Source organism: Amblyomma americanum, chromosome 3, assembly GCF_052857255.1.
Source record: "Amblyomma americanum isolate KBUSLIRL-KWMA chromosome 3, ASM5285725v1, whole genome shotgun sequence".
Lineage (NCBI taxonomy): Eukaryota > Metazoa > Arthropoda > Arachnida > Ixodida > Ixodidae > Amblyomma > Amblyomma americanum.
The window spans coordinates 186,046,410-186,074,270 of record NC_135499.1 but is presented as its reverse complement, the minus strand read 5'-3'; the positions used below and the strand labels follow the sequence as shown (position 1 = coordinate 186,074,270).

At 51.0% G+C, this 27,861-nt stretch overlaps 1 protein-coding gene across 5 annotated transcripts in view; it reads left to right on the top strand.

The window, feature by feature from the left end:
* LOC144125632 (furin-like protease 1, isoforms 1/1-X/2) overlaps window positions 1-27,861 on the top strand; it is a 233,405-nt gene that overhangs the window by 80,576 nt on the left and 124,968 nt on the right. For all 5 annotated transcript variants that reach the window (XM_077659199.1, XM_077659198.1, XM_077659201.1 and 2 more), the window contains exon 2: window positions 26,482-26,580. In XM_077659199.1, the coding sequence (XP_077515325.1) occupies window positions 26,482-26,580 (99 nt within the window). The remainder of the gene's footprint in view (window positions 1-26,481; window positions 26,581-27,861) is intronic.

Sequence of the window (27,861 nt, the reverse complement as noted above, 5' to 3'; positions counted from 1 at the left end):
TTTAAACTTCAGGGAAAGCAAAAAGAGAAGAAAAATGAGCAAGGACGTTCGCACATTTCAGTCCTAATTGCATCAGCTCTGGTAGCTCCGAACAAAAGCGAACGAGTTGGCCCACTCTCCAATAGGAGGCGTTGCCCAACAATCTTTTCGCAAGTTTGCTGCGCGCAATCTCGGGGCAGAATTCGAAATTCGGTTTCAACACCTCCGCTCCAGCCTCTCCAAGCAATTCGACCTTTCGCTGTGCGAGTCGAGGATGTTGAGCCCGAGTTGAGAATGGAGCTTATTGAACTTCAAGCAAGCACCGCATTACGACAGAAGTTCAGGTGTCCCGGAGTTTTGTACTTTTCCCGATAAGACAATTTCTCCAACTCTGCAGCACCAAGCGACAAGGATCACTGCCGTGTTCGGGAGCACGTATACTTGTGCGAGCACCTCTTCTCTTTGCTGGTCAAATCTGCACTGCGTTCAAGTGTGACAGACGCCCACCTCGGAGCCACCGTGCATGTCGTGTTGGGTTTAGTGGCGCACAAGCATCTGAGGTTATCACGCACCAAGCTAAAGGTATAGGAAAATTTGTTCTGCTATATGACGCATCACACGAGGAATGTTCGCGGTATAACTCAACGTGTATAAAGAAATATGCACCAAGAGAACAGCAACAGCAAATTTCCTTGCGGCCGGCCCTGTGAAAGCTGAAGATGGCAGCTGCACTGCACGGAAAGACTCAAACGATGAGAGGTATACTGCCAGCAAGGCTGACAGAAGTTTTTCTAGGGTTAGCGGCAAACGCCTACTGCCATCGCGAATTTCACACTTTAGAAAAAGAAGATAACAGCTGAGAACAGTATCTTCACTTTTCGTGCCTCCCTTGCCGAGTCTGTCCTCCATTGCGTGGGTGGGTATAGTCATATGCTCTCACCGTACGCGCCCCTTGTTCCACTCCGCGTATTTTTCACTTTTATTTCTTTATTTTTTAGGCTCTAAAAACCTCCCACTTCTTGGCTGGCGGCGAGCCGTGCCTTTCTGACCCATGGGGGGTGAACAGCGCAACAAAGGCGGGACAAAGGCTATACAGGAGCTTGTCTTGCCTTTGTCCCGCCTTTGTTGCGCTGTTCACCCACCATGAATGCTTACCAACTCGCCCAAATTTGAGCTTTACCCTCTCTGACCCAGCAGCCAGTTCCGCCCGCAGAGCGGGGCAGCGTTCTCATTCACGATTGGCGAGGGCGTAAGTTGAATGCTTCGAAGAAATCGAGCAACGGCTTGAGCGCACTGGTCTCTTTTGGTGCGGTGGCATTTATTGAAAGAATTCATAACAAAGCAGGAAGCGATACTAAAATAAATTGATGAAGGACGCAAGGACGTTGTGTGTGGCGTGGGAGTCGGCGCAGACATCACGACGACACACGCGTTGGAATCGGCGTTGTGGTGCAGTCGAAACGTTGGCTAGCGAACTGAAAATTCCGTTCTGTCCCATGTTCAAGTTTGTGCTGTCTCCTGCTTGCCCTGGAACACTGAGCATCGACAGTATACAGCGACAGTAAAGCTGTGTAGTGGCCTAGTTGGTCGTATATACTGAGACTTCGGAGCGCTACAATCAACACAAGGGGACAACACCACGAGACACGAGCGCTCGTGTCTCGTGGTGTTCTTATGTGGTGTTGTCGCCTTGTCTTTATTGTAGCGCTCCCCAGTCTCAGTACACAGCGACCTCGTTGCATTGGCGATACACTGTGCTCTAGTTAAGTAGGTTCAGCGATCTCTCTTTCAGAAAGGAGCAATGGAAATTGAATTTGCCGCGGTTTGCCTCACTTCCTGCGCGCGTAGAAACTAATCTCATTCGTTTCTTTACAGCCTCAGCACGATATAACGCGGGCACTGGAGCGCTGACACTAATCGTAATGGGGATACTTGGACGCTGCAAGTCCCGCTGTCGTGCACCGGCGTCTACGCGTGCAGTTGGTTGACGCGCGTAGCAGTTACTTAGCCCTCATTTCCTCGGCGGCATCCGGGTACGCTAGTTAGGATTGCGAAGCTGACCGAAAGGGCGTGTCCGTGATGCGGGTCAGCCTTATCCGACTGCTAAAACTAATGCGGAAATTGGTCTTCACTAACGATTAGCCGTGCTGGTTAGCGGCAGTATGAAAGTCAACACGTTGAGAGCATTCAACCAATGATTGTTCCACTGTGTTTGGTGTAAGAAACGCGCGTTACTTTTTTTCTGTAAGTTTTCCTCTGGATTACTGTGCAGGGGCGAAGTGTACACATTATCAGTTATTGTCTACTGAAATGAACAAATCCACTTAGTTTTGCGCAGACTGAGTTCCTTTTGACCTGTGCCCTCCTTCGCAAAAGTGCCTTTAGAATGCGTGAGAGAATGCGTATTTGCGCCTGTGTTGTGCTACTCTGCCAGCATCCAATCCGGTGCAGGCAGACGTGCGTTTGGCCGCAACGTGGGGCCACGCACAACCGCGGCAGCGCACCTGGTGAGAAGTTCGGTCGCTCGGTTTCGATCGCCTTTCATTGCGGGCCGAAATGAATGTGGCTTGGCTTCACCGTGACGTGCCGAAGAACAAAAATGGCGGGAGCTAAGCCCGCCTTGGAGAGTGTGCGCGCGAGCGACGCGCTTCAAATGCTTTTCGGCCCCAGCATGGTTTCGCACTCGGCGCTTTTACCGTTTGGCGACCAAATGGTCGCGGCCGTGCATGTATCGCACGCGACTGTTCCTCGTGGCGTGCGGCCAGGAAATTCCCCCTGGCGTGCGCGAGTGCTGACTGACGCCTCGCGCTCTGCCTAACGAGCGTGCGTGCAAATTGCAGCGGACGCGCGTTGCATGCCGGGCCGCCTTTCGCCTTGTTTTGTTTTCTTTCCGCCCGCGTGGCGCATCTAGGCCCGCGCATTCTTTCCTTCGCTCGACATTGCTCTTCCACTCAGCCAGACATTGCGTTCGACTGCTGCATAGGTCGGCCGCGAGGAGAAACAAAAAGGCGGTGAAAAGAAGACGCGAATATCGTGGGCGGTGTGCGACTCTGTCGTCGTGCGAGCATTGGCCGTGTACCGGTGTACCGTGTCCGTGACCGGTGTACCAAAACCACAGCGACTAGACAGCTCATGATATATACGGTCCCCGAGCCTTCTTTTTTGCTCTGTGTGTTTCCCGTAAGAGAACGAACCGCATTAGCGGCATCTGGGACAGCTTATACGATAGAGGCGCGCTGCTCCCCCGGTGGGTGTGTCTTCTCCGCCCCGTGCTTTGCATTCCGCGTACGTTTTTTCAGTGTCGTCACTTGATGCCAACAGGGGAGGAGTCGTCGCCACGTGACCTATTGCCGGCTATCTTTCGTAGCCCCGGAAGGGCAATTTACTTTTGTGAACCTGTGCTTGTATGTTTAGTCATCGCGACGTGCTTTTCTCTTCGTTAAAGTGTCGGCCTCCTATAAGCGTGCATGGTATGCATCTAGGCCAGGCAAATATTTCCCTCATTTTCCTGCGTTTGTCTTTTCTGCGCAGCCTCGATGCTTATTGGATGCGAGCCTGGCCTGACTCCTCTCTCGCGACGAAAGCGCGATTCTCTTGCGTAATGACGAGGCTTCTTCCCAGAGAATTGATCAAAGATCACGATGCCCCCTTTTTTGTTTGTTTTTTTTTTGGTGACATTTAGAATAGAGTGCCACTATCGGTTAGGGGCGTAGGGGAATAGCGGGGCGCCAGTGCGCAGGCGCAGGGCAGGATCCCCCCCCTTTTCCGGTTATTGCCATGCGCATACGCTCTGGCACTCCGTTATTCCTCTATGCCCCTAACCGATAGGGTCACCTTATTCAAAAGTCTCTTTTGGTTAATGTCCTCTCGTATAATTTCCTCACCGCGATATTGAATGCACTGAAAGGTTCACCATGCACTACCATGCTTAATATTACGATTGAAGGTAAGGCATTTTAGTTATGGCGCCTTTTAGAATTTTGTTGCCTAGGCACTGATAAACCCGTAAATTCATTCATTCGCTAGTTCATTCGTTTGTTCATTCATGCGTTTATTCATTCCTTCGTTTATTCACTCCTACATACATTCGTTCGTCTGATCACTCATGTATTCATAATTTCATTCTTTCATTTATTCACTCATTCATTCAGTATTTTTGTTTCGTTGCATGTATTGCGGCAGGAGATTCGCTGTACATAATTAAACACGTTTGTCAGTCGCCTGTTCCTCAGTTTCATGGCGCATGGGGGCTGCATTCCTGCCAATATTACATTCACGGAGTGTCTTCGCGTCGTGCATCACGGGTTTTCCTGCCGGCCATTTTTTTCTTTCATGATGGCTCTTGCCGCAGAACAAGTGCCTCTGTGCCAGACCTGTTATTAGCAAACGGAAGAAACACCCGCAGGAACCCAACCGGGCCACATTACAGGAGAACTGTGCTCTTCTCCTGTTATCGAGGAGGGCGAGGGGTGCTTTGACCGAAGCCCCTCCCGGGAAATACCGCCGGCGGACCTGTGAATAATACACAGCGTGCTAGCTCTCCGGCTCGATCCCCCTCTGCCTCTTCAGCGTCATCCTGCTCCAGTGGCTTTCCGGCATAGCAGGCCTGAAGCCTACTGCGCGCCTGGCCTCGAGAACCCCCGTGGGCTCCCTTCCTCGCCCCGGCGGGGAGAGTTTCAATGCGAGTCGGGGGATATCGGATCGCAAGTCGGGGCTTGCACGTGCTCTGTGCCTTTACGAAAACGCTCCGACCTCTCCCTATTTGCCCTTCGTGGCTCGCATGCGAGAAAGGGGAGTGGCGAAGGGGGTTAATACCTGCGTTAGGAGCACACGGAGGATCGCCGGCTGGTGCCGCTGATTAAATTATTTCGGCACCCATGCCCCGTTGAGGGTGGACTCTGCCTCCTCACCCTCATCCGCTGTGTTCTTGCAACGGCTCCCGCATCGATCGTTTTTCGTTTGTCTGCACTGAAGTCCACTGCTTGGTGGCTGTTTTCTCTTACCGCTCTTTGGTTGCGAATTTATGCGGGGCTGCCCGTTCGCGCGTACTCCCCATATCCGTACAGTTGGAGCATCCGCCCGCGGAGTTCTGCCGTTCGGATGTTTGATTTCCTCCGCCCTGTTGCCCATTTAATTGATCGTCCCTTCTCTCTCGGTTGGGGAACTGGCGTCCATGTGCAAATTTGCTCGTGTCTCAGTGCAGCTGTGCCCCGGCATGTTGCGTCAACGATAGCAGGCGGACTCTTGACGCGGTCTGAAGGAAAACAAAATGTCGCAAAAAAATGGGGCCTGGGTTTCTCTCGTACAGCGGGCCCTTAATCATTTTTCCTACTTACTAGTGCGGTTGCGTGACGCGCCTGTACGAAATGAAAACAGTATTTTTTTTCTCTGCCTTAAGTTGGCAGAATAATGAGACGCCGCCTATAGAATGAACGAAATCTGTTGTCCCGGACACGGTGTTCCGCTTCTGTTCGTGCAAGGAGCGTCTCAGCTTCAGTCGCATTTTTAATTAAACGCAGCATCTTGCTGCGGCGTCGCGACGCTCTCGTGTTTCCGCGTACATATATATGACCTCTGCCCCGCAATGTACCATTCCTGCTGTTTTCTTTAACATTATCGTTTAGCTCTGTTTTCAGTTGAGAAATATTGGACGCTTTCAGTCTGAAACGTTCCTCATCCGGTCGACCTGGCGGGCTATATTGATCGCAGTCATCTTTGGCACAAGCGAACGCTGAAATGTAGACCCACAGTTGCAGTCCGTCTAAGGACAGCGGCAGTGTGCTTAAACAATCCTCTGGTGTTGGGTCTGCCTCAACGAAGCTAACGATCGGCGCTTGTAATGTTCCCTGTGCGCAGTCTGTCGCCATCCTTGTAATTCTGTGCAGGCGTAGAGCTGGGCGCAAAAGAAGCAAGTCGTTATTGCAGAGCGCATACACCCCCGCAATGCACGGCACACACGTCGGTGACATTTGCACATTGCGGCTCATCCGTTTCCGTTATTCCGCGAATTCCGCCGAGCTCCCGGTGCCTGAGAACGGCAGTCTTCGGATCGAAGGGACCTCGTCGCATTCCCCGCGTGCCTCACTCGGCTGTTGCTCTTTCTCCGTCTACGTTGACGCTCTTCCTTTCTTGGCTCATGAGTGGCACGGTCTGAGGCTGTCCCCACGAACTGTCAGTCGTAAGTTCTGTGGCAATAGTTGATAAGCAACATATGCATGTTATATGAAATAAAAACAATAATACAAAGTAAGAATGAATGGTTAAGAAATAAAAAAGAGAAAACAAAAATCTAAATGAAAATCGAATAAAAATAAGAGGTAAAAATGAACAAAAATATAAAAGTATGTATAAAGATTAACAATGGAGGGAGAAAGAGAGGAAAAGGAAATACTTTTGCGTTTCTTCTCGGAATCAGACTTAAGTGTAATCCTGTAATTTTGTTTTTCAACGCTGTCAGTCGCACTCTGCATACTTTGCGGAGACGTTCCACGCGAATCTCCGAAAGAACGATTCAGTTTCACTAAAATTGAACCTTTCGACTTGATGCAATGTCACGTCATTCACACCGCAGCGTAACCGAGTCTTATGCGGCTCTGTCGATGCACCGCTCACGTCGCAGGAAGGTGAGAAGGAGGGCACATGCATGTTTGTTTGCACACCGTGCTTGCAGGGATTGGAAATCGCCCCACAGTTTAATTCTCACCTCTTTTTCTTAATTCCTCGAAAGGCGGCTCTGTTTTCAGAACAGAAAAAAAAGGGGGGCTATTTTGCTTATACATTTTAGTTGGCGCCAAATTCACTAACGCACGGACAGGCGAGGACGCGTGCTAACTGAGCGCTCGCTTGCACTTATCTGGCCCCGCTGCCCAGGATAGCTGACGCTCCTGCGCACAAACCACACGATCACGAGGCGCGCCCGCATTCGCACTCTGAACCTCTCAACTCTCCAAGCGTCGGCATCACGCGAGCGAGAAGCACGCCGGAACATGAGCCGCTGCATCCGAGCGAGAAGCATTCACGAGGAGACGAACGTCTCTCCCCTCTCTGCAGATGCCCATGGAACCATCGCAGAGTTTTAATAGACCAGTTTACCTTTAAGCCGAGTATGCGGCTCATCTTGCTGGCACTAGGGATGTCGTAACAAAGGCCTTTTGTCTCCGGTTCCCAGTCGTTTCTTTGCCCTATTTGTACTGGCAAAAAGAAATAGCGAGCAGCTTTGGATTCGAAACGCTCGAGGGTTATTTGTGTAACGGCTTCTTTCATTGTGTTTGCCAGGTGACGCGTTTAGAAGCTAACTAGCGCTCACGCCTATCTAAAGTTCCGGGTTATCCGCCTGTTCGCTGCATATAGGTTCCACCAGGATATGACACACGAGAAGGCTGTTCGCTACACTGTATCAAAAAAAAAAAAAGCGTACCGATTCGCAATGGCAAGCAGCTTCGAAGCTAATTTCACGCTTGCAGCGGCTACTGCAACTGCGTCGGGCCTCGTATCCTTCCTCGGTTTTTCAATTTTCACCTTGCTTTACACATTCGTGCATGGTTCGCTTTGCCGCGGCTGAGGCGGCTTCCAATGTGAGGTTGAGAAGGGCGCAGTATCTCATTCAGTGGAAATGTTTCGACCTCGCCCTGTACAGAGGATCGACGTCGCACTTCTCAACTTTGAAAGTTCTACTGTGTTTTCTGTCGATGATGCCTGTTTGCGAGGTGCCCATCCCGCGCTCTGTCAAAAATGCGGGCGCGCCACTTAACGCGGGACCAGAGCGGGCCTTTGGTGTGACTTTAGTGGTGCCGTGGTCACCTGGATGCTGCGGACAGCGTCGAATCTTGGCAGGAAGCCGCCGCGGCGGCTCAGTGGCTGTGGCGCTCGGCTGCTGACCTTAAAGACGCGGGTTCGATCCCGGCCACGCAGGGGTGGCCTTATGAGTAACTTTCGGACGAGTCGGTCCTATTGGCCCAATGCATTTCTTGAATCTTTGTAGTCGAAGAAAAAGAGAGCAGTGCGGTGTTCCCACAGAAGGTTGGTCGCTCGAGCACCTCTTCTTTTTTTTTCTTTAGACCTGCCTCTGTTTGCGCGTTACTATGAATAATAATAATAATAATAATAATAATAATAATAATAATTGGTTTTTGGTGGAAAGGAAATGGCGCAGTATCTGTCTCATATATCGTTGGACACCTGAACCGCGCCGTAAGGGAAGGGATAAAGGAGTGAGTGAAAGAAGGAAGGAAGGAAGAGGTGCCGTAGTGGAGGGCTCCGGAATAATTTCCACCACCTGGGGATCTTTAACGTGCACTGACATCGCACAGCACACGGGCGCCTTAGCGTTTTTCCTCCATAAAAACGCAGCCGCCGCGGTCGGGTTCGAACCCGCGCGTTACTATGACGAGTTGACGATCACGACCAGCTCGGCACACAAACAGGGCAGGTGTGCTTCGCCCTTTCACGGAAGTTAAGTCCCACGGAAGTTAAGTCCGCGCGGGGAAGAATCGGCGGTCAGGTCGCGCGCCGCCGGGCGCGAACGCTGTCAGGCCCCGGCAGCTGGGGAAGATCGATGAAATCGTGCGCGCATAACTCGGCCAGCCGGAGTGACGGGAGTCGTAAAATTTGACTCCCGTGTGTACGCGCGCGTTAGGACCACGTGTCCGGGGAAATATTGGCGCGAGGCCCTGCCGTGTAAAATACGCTGTTCGGGGAGCCCGCAGTGGGCGTTGTGCAGGGTAAAGAGAGTGTTGTCCAGCGTTGGTGGAGGCGTCGTATTTCCATATTTGGGTTGGTTGGTTGGTTTTTGGGGAACGGAAATGGCGCATTATCTGTCTCATATATTGTTCGACGCCTGAACCGAGCCATAAGGGAAGGGATAAAGGAGGGAGTGAAAGAAGAAAGGGAGAAAGAGGTGCCGTAGTGGAGGCCCATACTTGGGCCTCCGTTGTCAAAATGCGGGTAGTGCACCCACGCTTGCTTTGCGATGTCAGTGCACGTTAAAGATCCCCAGGTGGTCGAAATTATTCCGGAGCCCTCCACTATGGCACCTCTTTCTTCCTTTCTTCTTTCACTCCCTCCTTTATCCCTTTCCTTACCAATTATTATTATTAGCACCCACGCTTTTCGGAGCTTTCCCGAGGCGAAATGGGGATAAATTTCGAGCAGGTATTCTCGTCGTTGTCACGACAAAAAAAAAAAAAACTTTTGCCACTATGCTTGCAAATCTTGAACGCTGATTATATACACATCTCGAGCTAACGCTATATGCCGCGTCTACCCTTTCCGTGTACTTGTCAAGAGTACGCTACTTTGCGTCGTATTGATTATATTTATATTATTTGCTTATATACCTAGCAAGGCTCGGAATATTGTAGCCGCGTACAAAGTCTGTTGTAGTCCCAAAGATGTCACTCATAGCGAGAGTTCGTCCAGAGCAGTGACCTTGGGCCTAGCGACTCCGCAGACGCGTTGCGATGACAGCTTCGTTGGTCATGGGCGCCGGCCTCATTTCGAGAGTACTTAACGCGTTCTGACACATGCGGTTGGTACCCGGAACTACTCATTAGAACCCTTCCATTGTGGCACACCACTCTAGCCATCTGTCTCGTTCGCTGGCATGTGTCGATTCAGTTCCTATCAGCTTCTCTGTTTTTCTCTCGTGTTACCTCGCCCGACCACGACTACATTTCGGTCACGGCGCATGAAGGCGCACTAACTGCCACGAGAGTTGCAAAGAGGTCCCCGCCTTTTGAGCGATGAAAATGCATTGGGTCCCAATTCGTGACTGAAGAGAAGATAGTATGTCGGCATGAAGTACCTTAACAGCATGGTTCGACGGGCCGATGTATGTACTTCGCTTGCGCTCCCCGAGCAATGACCACTGTCGTATTATTTCCGAGTCGCTGCGTAGCTCCAGAATTGTTCCTCCTTCTCGAGGCACTGGACCGCCACTGACGTGCATGCACCTCTTCTTCCCTTGCAAGCCCACACGTGCATGATGAGTGAACGGCCTGCGCATGCGTAAATCTTTTTACCGAGCAGTTTGTCTTACTCGAGGCTCCTTTTTTCTTCTTCACAAAATCGGTACGCTGCTGCCAAAGGGGTGGTCACGTTTCCCGTTTTTCCTTCGCTCCCCATCCCTCCGCATCCTTCGAAATTCCGCGTTATGTTACCATGTGTGTACGTGGTATCCCTCGAATTTCCTCCCTTTATTTCTCCCTCGTCGCAGCTTATTGTGTTCCCGCCGGGGGCTGGCGCCAGCCGCAGTGCAGCTCCCGCGTAGTGTACGGGCGACCACCGCGGCGTGGAATAAAAAGGAGAGCGGGCTCCTTTATGGCGAGCTCTTAACGTTTCGCGGGAACGAAGAAGCGCGCTCTTTCTTCGGAACGGACGCGCGTCTTAAGCCGGCACAATGGGGCGGCGACGCTGGTTTCCGAGAACCTCCTCCACTCGGGGCGAACCTAATGCGAGTTTTCAATTTCCGCTTCGGATGGTGCTTCTCTCTCCACTTTTTTTCCTTTTCTTTCCCGCCCGCCCCGTGTCGCTCGTCACAACGCATCCGGAATGGGAAGAAAAATTGGGGAAATGGGGACGGCGAACAAAGGGTGGGGTGTCGCCCTGAAGCGCGCGCATGCAGCTGTACATGTCGAGGAGCTGCACGGGCGCGTCTGGAGTCGTCATTCGTGGACAGCCTGGGGACAAGGTGTAGGCGACGATGAGCCGGACTGAGAAAAATTGGAGCTCCGCTTTGTAAGAGCACGACGCTATAGCCTAGATCGGTTGATGCCCACATGTTCGGAATTGGTCATTCTCTACTACTTTACAGTTACAGACCCCTGGTAGTCCTCATACCCTCCTGGCGCAGTGGTGCAGCGGTTAAGCGATGCGCCACTGCCCTGCGATGGCAGCTGCTCACAGCGATGGGCCTTGTGCGGTCCAGGCTGCTCTTCCCGAGCGACCAATGATTAATTTAACTGCCACTGTGGGCGGTTTGCAATGAAGCCGCCAGGTCGCGCGACCTAGATGGCTCACCTACCTCCTCGGTTGCTCTTTCCATGGGCACCACCTGCCAGAGTCATGACTTCTCGCTCACAGCGCCGACGACGGATTTTCTGCGTAACGGGGCCTTTGACGCAGCCGCGAACGTTACAAGAGAACAATCTCGGTAACGAGAAATATTTCTTCTTCTCGAGCATTAGGTGTGAGAGGCGCCAACCTTAGTGCGGACTTCGTTCGTTGGAGCGGGGGACCAGGCCCCGCAGTCTGTGTCCGTTCAGAGGTCGCAGAATTCGTTCCGTTTCGCAGCGCGATATTTTAGCGCAACTCTGGACAACGTCGAGCTGCCTGAACTGAAAACGGAGCACCGGCAAGCCTTCGTCGTCGCTGCTTCCTGCATGGTCATCGCATGACGCTGTTGGGTGCCGCGGCCATGCATCACCAGCGGAACGCGGTAAAGGCCCGGCCACAGTATGCAGACGCGAATTCGGTGGGCTGGTCGGCCGGTCCCGTCGCCGATACACACTAGTCTGTCACGTCAGACCGACGCCAGTACAGCGCGTATCAGCACAGTATGCAGGCGCACTGTGGCAGTGCGCTCCAACTCCGCCTCGGAAGGGGGCGCTCGTTGAGTAAGCCGCGGCAACTGCGAAAAAACTTCGACCTCAAAATTTTCGCCTTATACCGAATGACGACTTCACTCAACTTCAAACTCACGCGTCAGGTTGAGGGTCGATTTGCTGACCTCACTCACAAATGTCAAGCTGTCGCCGAGCGGTCGACCTCGTAAGGTCGAAACCTCGAGAGGTTGCCCACCCCTGGCCAGGGGTGTATCGAATAGGCTCTAAAGTGAAACATCGGTCCTCCTTGTTTTGTCTCGAGTGAAATTATGTAGTGGACATGCAGCACTAGCTGCTCGAGAGAGCAAAACTTTTATCCTGCTCCGAAGTGTTGGTCGCGCAAAGGTAAAGCCCTTAGTCCAGGGCCCCAGCGACTGCAGCAGCGATCTTGAATGTCTTCGAAATGGGCCTGAAATGTCAACACCTAAGCACATTCGGCTGTCTGATACGTGAGGAGCATCTGTTAAAGTTAGTCGCAATTGTTAATTATAATTTTACTTCAAATGTAGTACTAAGTCATCGAAGTCGCAATTGTTAATTATAATTTTACTTCAAATGTAGTACTAAGTCATCGACGACGCCTTCAAAATTACTAGCGGCGAAACGCCGTTTCATCGCGCTTACGGGGCACCGGAGGAATTGTGTAGGCCGGCGCATGTGCCGTTAGAGGACGCGAACCGCGCTGCTCTCCGCTTTCCTTTCCTTCTTTGATTTCTTTTTCGCGTGACGTGGTTCCCGATCGTGCATGGAGCTCAGGTACACGCTAGCGCCAACGCTGGCTGTTTTTTTTTCTGCCGTTTTATAGCACCTTTTGTGGTTCTTATCACGAGTTGGAGAGAGCAGAGCACGGTGATGTAAGATCGTCTTCAGGGCGTTAAAATTTAATTTGCCTCGCTTCCAGCGACATCCGCTATTCGTTCGTGGAAGGGTGGAGCCCTTTCAGTTTTCGTCTTTTGCGCGATGTATGTATTTTTTTGTTGAGTCATTTTGAAGATGCCGCCTGCATATAAATGCCAAGTTGCTCCTGAATGCCTTTTTTTCGTTCGCTTTATTTTTCTCATTTACTTTTGCCTCCGCAAGCCTCTTTTCCTCGCTTTCAGTGGGGAGAATAAAAAACGCGTTCGCGGTGCACGCGTTTAATATACTTATCGTCTTGGGCACTGTATTCGGCAAACAGCTGCAAGAGATGCGGCGTCTGCGCGGTGCATGCATGCAGTTAAGATTCAAGCTGCCGCGAGGACAGCCGGCGAGAGATGACGAAAGCTCTCCCGTGCTGCCTCGTTCGTGAGGGAAACTTTCTGGGCTGCGTTTCGTGGAGCGTTTTCCTGGGTTCTTTCTGTCAGCATCTTTTTTCTCCTCTTAATATCTGCCGCGAACACTTTGACCTCCGCTGCACTCCTTTCGTCGCTTTGTCGCGCCTTTGTGTGGGCGAGAGATTCTTCACTGCGTGTGCTCATTGTGGGCAACGAAAGGCCGGTGGAAATTACTTTTCTATTATAATCGCGGGAGGGGGGGGGGGGGGGGACAGCGGTGGCTTCTTGGCGCAAGCTCATGTGACTTTGCGTGCGTCCTGCTCCGCCGCGCATCTCTTACGGACGGCCGACTTTCGCAATTTTCCGTGCCGCCGGCAAACCCCCCCCCCCCCCCCCCTTCTCTGCCCCCGCTTTGAAGAGCCTCTCGTTTCACACTCGCAGGTTGCATTGGGCCGGAAATTTTCGGAGCAGCCCATTGTTCGCCGCGGCGTTTATCCCAAAGGACGAGAAGAGAGTGTGTGCGTTTAAGAGCAGCTTTTTTCTTTCTCACTGCAGTGGCAGAGCCGGTGTCCGTCCCTGCGTAATTTTGAGCACGTGACTTTTCTTCGGGCTCTCTCATTTGCCGTAAGCAAGCGCCCACCTAAGATAGTCGCGAAATATTGGGAAATGGACGCTTGCTATAGGCCCCGCCGTGAAAATCCAGTACGGGTGCATAATGGAGTGAGCCCTGCTTGTTCCGATCGTTAAGCTCGAGATGGCGGCCACCGGTGCAGTCTCTTTACGGCGTTCCAGAGAAAACGCCCTCCAAAGCTTTTCTTTGGATGCTGCTTGACTTTGAGCTATCGTCTAAATGAGGTTACTGCCGCGTTCACCCCCTTGTTGCGTGAAACGGTTGCTGCGCGTTTCATTTCCTGAACGAGAAATTTTCAAGTCTCTTTGCCGTGGTTTTGAAATTCTCCCGGATATAGGACTTCATCACAGGGGCGCTTGCTCTGTTCTTTATTTTTAGGAAAATTCAAAATTTCAAGGATAAGGAATGTGGGCACTTACTCGAGCATGGGCGGATGCTCGGTATTTTACGGTAGTGTTGTTGTTGTTGCTGTTGTCTCTCTCTCTCTGTCTTTGTGACCCCGAAGAAGTCAACGTTTGCGTGTGAAGGGCTTCAGATTTGACGCACAAGCCGCTGTGCACATTGTTTGCCCTCCCTTAGTTGTGCCAGTTCGGAAAGTTGTGCCAGTTTGCGCGCGCGAACTGCTGGGGCACTTAGTTCGCATTTGACATCAATTCGCAAATCGACCGTCATTTTTTTTTTCATGTGTGCCCCTTGGCTGGCACCTTTCCTCGTGATAGCTTTTAGTTCTTGGCCACGTTGCCGTTACTGGATGACAGGGGCTAGATCACTTGTCAGATGCATAGTGAATAACAATACGCATCTTGGCGCATATCCCCAGTGCAGGGGATCGGCGCTTGCTGGTGCCGTGCTATCGCGACATCCATCAGTGCGCCGTCTTTTCTTCTATCCTCGATTAGCTGCCAACAAGGGACGGCGCTCGCACTGCTAGACGGTGCTGTCTGATGCACTGTAACATATATCGCAGGAAGCTGACTGAATACAGGGATACGAACTGCAAACGATAGTTTGCGCTAACATGCTCTATTTCAGAGCTCTGCTCGAATGTGGCACCCATAGGTTCCTTATCTTCCATACCGTAAAATTTGATGTAAACTTTATTTTTCTGCTTTTCCGGTGTTTTTGGCGTCTTCTTAATGTTGTTCTATAGTTCGCAGCCGCTTAAACATCTACCGGTGTGTCGCCGCCATCAGCACGCCAGGAACTTCTGGTGCGGCAACTAGGTTTTCCAAACTGAGCGCGCAAAATAAATTCCGCCGAGTGGTTTATTCAGCTCTGTGGTGACGAGTGCCCCTGCGAGAATGAATTGCCCGGAAGCGGCCGGCACGGAGGGGGGAAATGAAGAGATTACCCGGGAGCTTTCGCTTGCGCAGATCTGTGCGTGTGTGCACGTGTGTGTCCTGTTTAAAATGGTCTGAAAAATGTTCCAGACTAGAGCTGCGATAAGGAATGGCGAGCAGACTGTTAAGCAAACAAAACAGCCAGACAGAATAAATATCGAGGTGGTTTTAAGGGAAGCAAAAATTAGCACAAGCTCTGCATAGAGATATAAAAGTGAATAAGCAAGAGACATCACACTACCGTGAAAAAGCAGTGCACCTAATTTGCATTCAGCTGACACGAAATTTCCGCGATGAAGAACTACGGGAAGGAACCAAGAAAAAGAAATAAAGGTTGTTTTCTTCCACAAACAACAGCCTTCAAAAGCAGACCAGCCTTTTCTTTTATTTAGGTCTTTTTTTCTTTATTCTGCCACTGCTGGCGTGCTCTCTACTACTGTTTTGTTTGTGTACGTTTCGGCTGATGAGTCTCGGGTGCAAGCGTTCCGTTTAATACGCGCAAAAGTGCTTCCCTTTTCGCGAAGATTGATGACAAGGGCTCGTTCCCTACTGCCTTGCTCTTTGCGCGCCTGTTGTCCCTTTTCTATGTTTGCTTGGAAACTGGGATAACGCTGCATGCTGGTGGTGTACGTTACTTGCGGAGGTTCTTTTTAGGAGGCAGCTCTATAGCGCCGTCATCGGTCAGTGTGTTAGGCGCATATGTGCACTCCAGACCCCTGGTAGTCAGCCGTGCCGGATTTGTAATTGATGTTGAGTGTTAACGGAGACGTAATGGCCGACGGCGTGCACCCTCTTCTGCCCCGCGCTCTTCTGCTCGCCAGTATGGCTGCTTATAATAATAATAATAATAATAATAATAATAATAATAATAATAATAATAATAATAATAATAATAATAATAATAATTGGTTTTTTGGGGAAAGGAAATGGCGCAGTATCCGTCTCATGTATCGTTGGACACCTGACCCGCGCCGTAAGGGAAGGGATAAGAGAGGGAGTGAAAGAAGAAAGGAAGAGAGAGGTGCCGTAGTGGAGGGCTCCGGAATAATTTCGACCACCTGGGGATCTTTAACGTGCACTGACATCGCACAGCACACGGGCGCCTTAGCGTTTTTCCTCCATAAAAACGCAGCCGCCGCGGTCGGGTTCGAACCCGGGAGCTCCGGATCAGTAGTCGAGCGCCCTAACCACTGAGCCACCGCGGCGGGTAGGCTGCTTTGTCCGTTGCATGCATTCGTAAACCATTTTCTGATGTCTTGCTTGCTAGGCGCGAGCGCTTTTCCGATCCGATTCCTTCCGTGCTGCGAATGGAAACGTGCGCAAATGGGGGAGATTATTTCTGCGGCAGGACAATTAGCTTCTGCGCGAAGCGCACACAGCGCGGAAGGTTTTATCTTCGGAAGACACGATCGCTTTTTAACGACGCCGGTGGGTGTACATATCGTCGTGGCGCAGACCAAACTTCGAGCACTTATCGCAGCTTCGTGTGCTTTGGCCGTTAGTCGAAAATTGTCCCGATTCTCGCGGGTTGCGGCGTATTTCGGTCGTCGTATCTTGCGGAGTTGAAAGCCAAGGGCCTCACGCTCTCTGCACTTAACGATTCCCAACCGCGTGCGGCCAGCTCTTCTGCGCTATACGCACGCCATTAGAATGCAGTTAAAGGGACATTGAGGACAACGCTATCAAATTTTAGAGCCCTAGCTAGCTCTGCTGGTCGCGTTTCGAGCCTCCGAGTTATGCTGATTCCACGGAGAGAATCCAAGATGGTGGCCTCCATAGCAACGACAGTGTAACCCAGTGGTTGCCATGGTAACCGAGGGGGTTACTTAATGGAATAAAATCATAGCAGGTGACAGCGTGATGCGCGACCACCACAACTCGAAACTAAACTATGGTGGCGGCAAAAACTCTTATTTTAACAGAGGTGTTTGGGGCACACCGGCCCCTGGGCCCCCACGTACACGACCCCACTACACTAAAACATTCATGTTCCAATGGCCCATGACGTCGGAAGCCCGGTCCGTAGCGGTCTTCTGCCGCGCCGGTCTTCTGCCCACTCGCATGTTCCCTAAGGGAATGCAGATCGCCCGGGTGATCCCATTATTTAAGCACGGAAATAAAAATAAACTGTTCAATAACTGTCGACCAGTTTCATATGGCCTGTACTTTCTAAGGCCATTGAGAAAATACTACGTATTCGACTGAACTTATTTCTTGATTTTCAGCATGACCTTAGGAAGCGTAGGTCTACTGAAACGGCACTTTTAACACAGATAGAAATTATACTACATGCATTCAGAGAAAATGAACTCACCGTGTGCATTTATAATCATTTTACCAAGGCGTTTGATCACATTAATCATAATATTCTACCGCAGCGGTGGCCGAGTGGTTGAGCATCCGCCTCGCATGCGGGAGGCGCGGGGCTCGATCCCCAGTGCCGCCGGGTATCCACCAGTGATGCAATGGGTACAGGCTTTCCCCTGGTCTGGTGCTTGGCTTCCTTGGGGTGAAATGCTTGGGAAATGGGTCTCTGAACCCACCTTGAGAAATCTAAAATACCTTGTGCCATGGCGCTCTTTGGCCGTAGATCCCTTGCGCCATAAAAATCCATGATCATCAATCCATAATCATCAAGATAGACTAGACGTTAGGCAAGATGATGTTGCAAAATTCCAATGCGTTCTTACGTCCATCTCGAAGGCCGATTGCACTTCTGTGTCGCGGCAACTCTTCTCGACGGCATTGACCGAATGGCACTGCTTCATATACGACCAGAAGTGGCATAGACCTCTATTACCGCCCGCGTTTATGCGCGGCCTTTCTGCAGTGTTTAAAAAGTCGATGACGGCGGGGAGCAGAGAGGACGTCATCGTCGGCTTGTGTGCACGTGCAGGTCTTCTCTTGCCACTTCCCAATATTGGGAATGTTCTTCCAGAACAACACAAGCCGCGCCAAGGCAAAGCTCCTCTGGTGTTTTGCCCGCTCACGGTCACTTTCGCACGGAGCGCAGTGTCTTGGTTTTCAGCGGGGATGCCCGGAACGGCTGTTGCGTCCTGTCTAGCGGTATGCTGGCGTGTGGAATACTGTGCCCGCATTAGACAACCGTGCATTCATTTGGTTGGCCTGCCGCGAGGGTTTGCTCGATTGTACTATAGACAGCCGGCCCCCGTGGCTTGCTCCTTCAAGAACCGACACTGAGCGGCGCTTTCGTGCCGCTCACACGGGCGCCTCGGGATCGTTGGTTCAGGCGTTCGGTAGTAGAGTTTTAGCATAGAGGTAGGTAGTAGCGATGTGCGGTAACGCTATGCTAAAACTCTTGTGGCGGCGCGTCGCGGCGCAGCGAGACGCCACGGACGAAATGAAGGCGAACGTCTCCCTGTGGTGCCCCGGATATGACGCTGTTGACGAGAAACGCTGCTTAGTTGAGCGATCGCCGAAACCGTGAGCTTTGCTCCGGCGTATCACTCTCCGTTTGTGTCGTCGGAGGCTTTCTGCTTCTGGCCTCACCTTTGTCCTTCCCTGTGGATGCTACCGGCAGTGAGTGCAAGCCAACGCGGCACATACGCCTCGCGCGTACGTAGCCGAGCGGAATAAGCTATGCGCAAAACGCACGCGGATCTTCCGTGCAAGCGCCTCGGAGGGGGAAAAAAAAACCCCGCGGCATAAGCGCATGCATGGCGCTGCTCATACGTCATGATTTACGACGAAACCACGCCGCGTGGCTGGCGGCTGCAGGATTACGCACACGTTCCCTTTGGCGCCGCGACGTGTAGTCTGCGCCGGAGAGGAAAGCTGCGGCAGAATATGTCCCAGTAGGGCTCACCAACGGGAACCAGTGACAGCAGGAAAGAGTTATATACTCCGCGTGCCCAGTGGTGGGCTAATTTTCCATCACCCGTTTCACTGCGTGCACGAAAAGTGCGCGGTCCGTCCGGCGAAGAACGGTGCGTGTAATGCCCGCAATGCATGCCAAAAGTATCGGCCACAAATGTAGGTGGCAGGAGTGGTATGGTTGCATTCGAGACTGATTACCGGTTCTCTCCGCGCTTCGTTTTTTTTTTTTTTTGCTTCTGCTTTGACGTGTAGCCTTAGTTTTCTAGTTGGTGGAAACTTCCCTCGGGAACTTCTTTCCGAGTCGACCGCTCGGACTTGTGTTTGTTTTGTTTCTTCTTCCCTGTAGTGAGCTTCTACGATTCGCTGTAAACACACACACGAACAAAATCGAGGGAACGCACATATACGAAATGCACTTTATTATCTGTCTGGCTTGTCGTTTTTTTTCTTCCTTTGTCGTTCTAGGCGTTCCTGCGTTCCGAACGCGAAAATTCGTGCTCTCTCCATGGCGCCCTTGTCTTCATCCGACTTTTCCGGCGATAAGCAGACGATTCTCGCAGATGCCGTCGCGACCGTATTGCTTTTGATTCGCAAAAAAGAATCGCAGAAAGAATTCGTTAGCAGCTCTGTCAGCGTTGACAAACAGCTCCCCGGAATTCTCGATGCTGGAACTCCAAATTTTCCTGTAATGGATTGTTTGCTGTGGCTGCGCTCTCGCAGTCCGCGAACCTTTTTTATTTTACCCCATTGTCGCTTAGCGCTGCCCTATATATAGACCGTAACTCCGTCCATTCTGCGCCACCAGCCGCAACTCGGCGCTTACGGCGCCAAGTATCGAATGCCTTTCCCGAGCGTTGCTTTCCCAATCATTTTTTTTTTGCTTCAGTTCTGTCGTCAGCTGTGCGGCACTGCAGGGGCCAACGGGACAAATGACCTTCCCTCCGCTATGTTGCGGACTACGTATACTATAAGCGGGGAAAACAAAGTTGTAACGCGCGCTGTTGGTTTAACGATGACGTCACAGTGCCGTCAGATGAGCGGGAACATGCGCAAGCGGAGAAGAGTGCGCACGCTTCGCGTGTTGAGTGCACGCCGACATCATTTTCGCATGTCTTGCCGCTGATAAGTTATCAATGCGGGTGTCATCAAAACATGCTCATCGCATTGCCCGGCACGTTGATTTACAAGACGCGGCGCCGAGAGGGCCGCTTTTGCCGTAGTTGCGCGAAACTTCCATGCAGCGCCAGATACGGTGGCGCATCTGGTTACTGAGGCGGCACATGTCTTTGGGGGCTATCTCCACTGTTTGTCAGGTGTGCTGCTTCCAAGTAGCTGCATGCTGAGACGCTTACCTCGTTCCTTACTTTTTATTATTAATTATTTGTTCTTGCTGCTTTCCCGTGCGCATAACTCTCATTGTACAGCTCTGCTACGCATGCAGCAGTTTTTTAGTCCAGCGGTGCATGGTTTCTCCTTGTCCTCCTTGCCCTTGCTTACGTGCTGCCTCGTGACTTCTCTCTGCCAATTTAAGTCGTTTCCTGCTCATTCCTATCGAGATCAAATTGCAGAGTAAGAAAGTTTGCTTCTCCTCTAAGCGCTCGCAAGGATTTGCTGTAATTTTTCCACATGAGCGTGTAGCCTGTCGTGTCTCACATGGGTGGCTGTTTTCGAAGAGCGTACGGGAAATTAAGCCTAAATTTTTCCGCTTTGCGTGGCCGTATTTTTTCTTTTACATGGTCACTATCATCGTGTGTGTGTGTCTGTCTCTCTCTCTTTGGGACGCCGAAGAAGTCAACGTTTGCGTGTGAAGGGCCTCAGATTTGACGCAGAAGCCGCATGTGCACATTGTTTGCCCACATTTAGTTGTGCCAGTTCGGAAAGGAGAAGGCGCAGCTGAAGGTGTCGAGTAAACAGCGCGAGTTTTGTGCGCTAATCTGCCGACAAAATCTGTTTTTGAGCCGGCAGGTTTAGTTTGCCTACTTCACAACACGACGTGCACGTGGACGGGGCAAAAACAGCGTCTTGACGCGGCTCACAATTCTCCGTGCTACTTGTGCAGAGAGGCGGAGCGAAAAAAAAAAAAAAAGTCTTGTTTTCAAAGCCTAAAGAAGAGTTTTTTTTTATTTATTTTTGTTTCTGGATGGCATGTACAGGCCAGGTAGGAGAGAGTAGAGGCAATATTCGTTGCTGAGCCCTCTTTGTTTTAAAAGAACGTTTTAGTGTGAATTCTACACTTCCCATTGTCGCGCGTGCCTCTTTTGGGGTACATCTGTTCTGCAGCGCGCATGCGTGGTTTGCACCTTGTGGAAACTGCAACGTTTACGGTAGCGACTTAGCGATTACTGTACGCTAAAACATAATCTGGCTTCGCTGTGGTCCAAGCATTTCATCTCGGTGGTCGCATGTCCAATATTCTTGGACAAAAATTTTTAGTATTTAAAAATTATAAATAAGGTACTGTTATGCAAATATTGAAGGTAATGGTTCTTTCTTCCGATGTGTAGCAAAACGTCTTTCAAAGTTTTTCCATAGCTCGCATCGAGCAGTTGAGACTACCATAGAAAACCAATGGGGAACGCGTTTGACGATAGCAAAACCGTTAAAGGGGCTCTGAAACGCCTTCCGAGGAGAGCACATTAACTCACTTAATCGCTGCACTGCGTTGCCGTGAAAACCAGAGCCAAATAATACTCTTCTGCACGCAGCAGACGACCCACAATCACGCGTCAAAGTTGGCGAGCCCTTCCCGGCGACTTTTTCATGCTCGCACCCTCCTCCGTCCCCAGCATCTGCGTAGACAAGGTGAGAGGTAGCCATTAGTTAGATTCTTGCAGACGTCAGGCAGCTATACCGTGGCCGCGGCCAATAAGCCGCTTAGCTCCGGCGGGTCGGCGGAGGAGAGCCTACTTTCCAGCTTGCAAAAAGTGACGAGAGGAGAGGGAAAGGCGTGAGGACGCTGAAATTCAAATTGTAACTACAGATAACTCGGCTTCTAAAACAGCATTTAAAAAATTCTTGCTCGACACTATTCGTGAAGCGGCGAGCTTCAATATCCCAGGCATGCCGGAACTTTATTAGAGCCCCCTTCACAGCACCTTTAATAGCAAAAAAAAAAAAAAAAGCGAGCCTGTCGACGGGAGATCTGCGGATATATTGACTGTTATAGTGAAATCTTACAATGTACGAAAAATTGCCTTCATAAACTCTTTCCCGTTCAAAAATTCTTTTGTCGAGAATTGTTGGGGATGTCGAAAGGACAATCCGGTCGGAAAACCTTCCGCATACTCCTTCACGAAGATCCGCTGCTGCTCTTAATTACGTGCACTAGAATTAATCAGCTCTTAGAGAGCGTTTGTTCGGCAACCAAGTCTTCCTTAAGCTTACATTTTCATGTCGGTTAAAAAGGCTCGAACGATCTAAATATATACTTCTATACCATAGTGCGACGCGCTTTGCCACGAGCAGCGTTCGTTAGCAGTGAATTAGCAGAGATGATGTTAATTCGCTCTGTGTTTTCAGTGGTAGGCAAGGCCTTGGTAACGGGAAGCAACTGCATGCTGGGGGGAAGCAACGCTGCCTTTCTTTTTTTCTCTGACGTATCACGAACGCAGGCGTCCTTTCCGAACATGTGAATGTGAATAAGTGACGCCCCAAGGATTTCTCTCGTCAACAGGTCTTTTGATCGGTAGTCCACAACAGATGATGGCAACCGCAGATCAAAAGACAAGTTGGCGAGAGAAATCCTTGGGGCGTCAATTATTCACAGGTTCGGAAGGGACGTGCCTGCGCTAGTAATACACGTCACTTGCTCTCCTGCAAACTTCAGCTGCTTAATTCAAGGTAAAATTGTCCGTCTTCCTTTGCGCTGGGTGGTAAGGCGGCACACCGTCTGTTGTCAGTGAGCGCTCGTCCCGTCTTTCCGCGCTGTCTTTTTCCAAAAGCAGCGTATATATGCGGTCTGTGAGGTGCTTCTTCTCACCTCTTTCTCGTCCTTTCAACTTTCAAGGCCGTTCACTGGCTGTTGCTAGGAGCAGTTCGTGGTTCCTGTACGTCGCCTGCTGATGGTCTCCCGTCGGCACCTTTCGAAACGGTTGTAGCCGCTCTTCGAACACCCCCCCCCCCCCTTTTTTTTTTCTGTGTTTTTCTTCCCGTCTATGCGTGCGGCCTGATTTTTCAATCTTCCGAATGCCAGCAGTGCGGTTACATCACGCGCTGGCCCCGTCGGCAGCCCCATATCTTAAAACGCATCCCTTCACTTTCTGTCATTTTTTTCCCCCTGCCTTCGTTTCCTCTAAGCCTCCCGCTTCTTCCATCTCGCACTGCTGCGTGTGTGGGTGGAAAGCAAACCTCGCGCGAGCTACACCCAAGCGCGCGCGCTGCCAACGGGGCGAAACGGGAGGTGGCGGCGTTTGTCCAGATATCCGGAAATTGAAGGAACTCTCCTCGCAATGGATGGACAGCGTCCGGAGGCGCGGCTGCTTTGTTCTCTCTCTCGTTCTTCCTCCCCGTGGCCCCGATAAGAAAGGACGTTCGCGTGCCCCGCTGATAGGATTGATTTCTCTGCGCTGGCTTTCTTCCCTTTGCTCGCGCTGCAGTTTGTTCGGTCACCGCCCCCTTGTCTTCTGCTCTCTCTCTCTGCTTCATTTTTACCGAGCTTCTGATTCCCGGAGAAGATTTAAATTGCTGACGCCGTCTCTGTAGCAGTCAAGAAATATGGTTTCGCGCGCACAGGATTGCGCTGTTAAAGTGGATTTTTCGTCTCTGCACTGCCGAGTCTCCAAGTTTTTTTGTTTTTTTTTTCTGTCTCTCTTGACGTGACGGGATACGCGGACTTCCATATCCCGCGGCTTTTCATCTGTTCTGCCGTCTTTTGTCCTACTCGAGGCTTCATTATACGGTCAGACGCGAGCTTGTGCATTTACGCAAGCACCGTTTTGTTGTCAAGCAGTGCATGGTTTAGGGCCGTTGCGTGATTGTTTGGTAGCGTTCTGCCATTCTCGTTTCGCACATATGTATCTTTTCGCTGACTTAACTATCTTGCTTGTGGCAACGTGTTAACTAGATCGCGCCCGAGGGATGAAAATGTCGGGTGAGAGCTTACAGCATTTGGGTTTGGGTTTTTACTGGATTGCAGAAATTTAATCTTAAAATAGTCCTTTATTCAGTTAAGATTATCTGCATAATAAAAACTTGAAAGCATTATTACTTAGCCTTAAAGTTGAGTTGAGTTGAGGTGTTGAATGCTACAGGTGGGATTAGCCTTGCTATATCTGCCGGAAATTGCTCCACCGCAGCGTCCCTTCGATATTAACAATGCCGCATCTACCCCGCTAAGCGCACAGTCTCTTATAATAGCACACATTCTCTCCCGCAGTCACCATCTATGCACACAATCAATCCACACAGTCCACATCACAGTCCACTCCAGAAGTCACCATCTATGCACATATTCAGTCACAGTAGAACATAGGCCATAGTAGTGTCACAATCCATACACACATTCACTCACAGTATAACGTAGTCCACTCCGGAAGACACCATCTACGCACACGTTCACAGTATATAGGCCATAGTTCGTTCCTGCTGTCACCATCTAGAAACAAGATCCGTGTCTTGCAGAAATGTTAAAAGAAGGCGTGCAGCCTCCCTTCTGCATGTCTGGTTTCCACTCGGGTAGACAATGTCCTGAACTGTACTGTGACGGGTTAGCCTTAAAGTATGCGACGCACACTTATTCTAGTATACGCTGAGAATTGTCATTTAATTCTAGAGTCCGTTGCCCGTTGATTTAGCATTGCGTCCTTTGAAGTAGAAGGTTGCTTCGTCTAGATGGTTAGTTTCTGATTATCTGGTTGCTTGGTTTGCGGGGTTTAACATCCATAAGCGACTCAGGCTATGATGGACGCAGTTAATGTTTAAGTGATCGATGTTGATGATCGACAGATTGATGGTGTTGATCTTTAGGTCTTGTGATGGTTCGGTGATCCGAGGACACGTTGCGGAACAGACTGGACAACTTCTTCGGGACTCCACGTACTTTACTAAGCACGGCCGCTCACCAGCGGCCTGGCCTCCGGTCTCTCCCTTTCGCGCCAAAAAACTCGCTTGCCCAGCATTCTGGGGACCCTTTTTGTAACCAATAAGAAACGCGCTTGTCAGGGCCAATCGTTCAAACCAATCGTTCAAAGCCGGTGCTGACGGGGCTGTTGTCTTGCGAGTACCGCGCTAATTCCATGAAGACTCTACGCATTTCCGCATGGTTACAGGGCGGAGGCAGCAACGCACTAAAAACTCCAGTGGAAGCACAGGGAAACAGAACACCCTGGTCGCGATCTCCACATTTGCTGCTCGCTTCTGGGGCATCCGGTCAGTCATGCGCTGTGCTGTCGAAACCAATGAATTTGCTGCACGCGAGGCCTCGTCTTCACGCAGCCGGCCACGGTGCAGTCGCTTAGGCGCCGTTCTTTCTTGCATGCACTTTGCCGCGTCCGTTTTAATACAAACCCATTGGAACGGCGCCGGGGCGGCGGCTGCTCGAGGAAGCCCGGCAAAAAAGCTACAACGAAAAGCGAGGAGGGCCAAGCTGCCGACGGCCCCCTTGTGCCCGCGATCTCAGCTGACGCCGTAGTGGAGGGCTCCGCATAATTCGGATCACCCGCGGTTCTTTAACGTGCACTGGCACTGTAGCATCTCGCCTCCGCCGAAATGCTGCCGCGGCGGCTGGGGTTTCTGATTACCTAGCAGCATAACTAACGTATCCAAGGCAGCTGATGCTGCAACTTTATTAAGTTGGCATGCTGCTCACATATGTTGTGGATGTGTAGTCGTAGATGACCGGTGCCAAGGGGAGGAGGCGGCTAATGTGTGAAGGTGGCATTTATGGAGAATTAGAATGCCTTATCCCGTATAGTCGACCTGGTATAGGTGATCGCAAGGATGCGTCTGTTGATGATGGACCGACGCGTCTAATTAGGCGAAACGTGCATTTTTCTCCTTTCTGTCGTAGCTCGCACAACGTTGAGGAGACGTGGGATTGAGTGCCGTTCGCATTCTTCAAGTTTTGGACATCAAGTGTCTCGTACAAATTAGTTAGTAGTCACGGCTTAGTGGAATGTTCCCACGCGTGCGGCTGTTCAGGATAAAATCTCTATCGATTTTCGTTATTCTTTTTATTTTTTGCCGGTTAATACGTTCGGGCATATCGCGACGTTCCTCTCTTCCCTGCGTATTCCCATTTCAGCGGCACTCATTCAGAGGCAAAGTGCTTGGAACGGTTTCAATCGCAATCCAGTTCCGTTTGTGCTTGAAGCGTTTTTCAAACGGCCCTTCTCGGGAAGGAAAAGCGCGACTCCAATACATGCTCCGCGCTCGGCTTCGCTGGGTCGTTTCTGCGCATCCCTGAAAGGAGCGATCGCCTTTCAGCCCCAGCCCCGCTCTACGTCGGTGGTTTGCGCCTGGCGTTTCGAGCCTTTCTCCTTTCAGCGCAGTCGAGGTGCCTGGCAAGGAGCAGGCGTGCTGCCGGCGGCCGCTGATTTATGGTGCGCGTCCATTTGCACGCGCTGTATACAGTCCTCCGAAGACGCGCAACGGGTCGCGGCGGAAGAAAGCGTTGTGTGTGAACCTGCTCATCGCACGTACAGCTTCCTTGCCGGACGTGTCGGCGCATTTTCTTCGGTCTGTTTTCCCATTATTGAATATGGTTTCCACTCTCCTGCCCACTTATTACATTCTGCCCGTTAAAAGCAAGCCAATCTCGTGCTCTCGACTGTGTAGGAAGAGGCAGTCCTGTCGTATCGCACAATGCGAGGCGTCTTTCCAGAGCGGTCTCCCTCTCTTCGCAGGTGTTCGGGGACCACTACCACCTGCGGCACAGGCGCATCGCCAAGCGGTCCTTGTCGCGGAGTGAGGAACACCACAGGAGTCTGGAGCAGGAGCCCAGCGTAAGTATCCTTCGTTTACGGTAATGCCTGGCTTGGGACAAACTAGGTGCAGCGCAGGCGTTCTGGGCAGACAAGCATTTCTCCCTCTATACCAGGCCAGCTATAACGGCCGAGAGAATTAAGCATCGTCTCCTTGCACCAAGTTTTAAAGAATGAAATGCTCACAGCTCTCATTTTTGGCAAAGTTGTGCGAACATCTTCCCAGCCTCAAGCCGAACGTATCCGAAACGTTCCCAACTTTTTGATGAGAATGGTAGACAGAAAAAAAAAACTTCCACCATGTTTAGTCTCGAGCGGGATTTGAACCAGCGCCGGCTCAAAAACAGCAGCTTCGTTTTCTGGCGCTTTAGAGCAGTCGACCACCGTCGCTTTTTTTTATTTACTGCCAAATCGGGAAACGAATAAATAATGACATGTCGAAGACGCATTTGTACACAAAGCGTTACATAACTTGTGGAAGATACATTGAAATTTGCGCAACGACTTTAAGGCTTCCATTCTGGGAAGCCATTCTGCCTGAGGTTGCTTTATCTTCGACACCTCAATTACGTTGGTGATGGATTCTTCAAAATATGACTTTAAAGGCCTAGCGTCCCCTTAAGATGCCATTCCCATCGCCAGATGTTGTGATCACCGCAGAGGTGTCTGCAACATGCAGATGTTGGAGAGTTGCGACACCACGGGTTCCCGAGCATCCGCAGGGACATCCCCGCAGGGGGATGATGGTGAACAGTGCGTCACCACAGACCCGAGCACCCGCGCTTAGCCGTGCGTGGCTCAGCCGTGTCCGGGGTTAAGGGGATACTGGTGGTTGACCCATTGCCGAGCGTTTGGACCTTTAAGGCACCTCGGTGCAGGCAACACACCGCTTTCGCCCCAGCTTCCGTAGACGGCTCCAGCCTGACCCGACCGAGGGAAATCGGCAGTCGCCTTTTCCTTTTTTTCCTGGCGGCCAGGGTTAACCGTATGTGGCCAACTACACTGAGTTGCGTCATATTTGGTTATGGTTGGGGCGTACAGCTGGCATGGGCAGGACTTGCAAGTTCCTGTCCCGTCCCTTAGTTGGGCTCCATGGTGGGTGGCTGGCGCCATGACAGAAGAACTTAATTTTTTTTATGGCTCCCCCTCTATCCAAACATGATCGCTGTCTCAGAAGAGGGTGGAACGACGCACGATACTTTTTTCCAGAAAAGAAAGGTAACATTCCCCAAATTTCATGTAATCCATAGCGAAACAGAAGAAAAACAAGCGAGAATCATATCCCATTCCTAATCTCAAAGT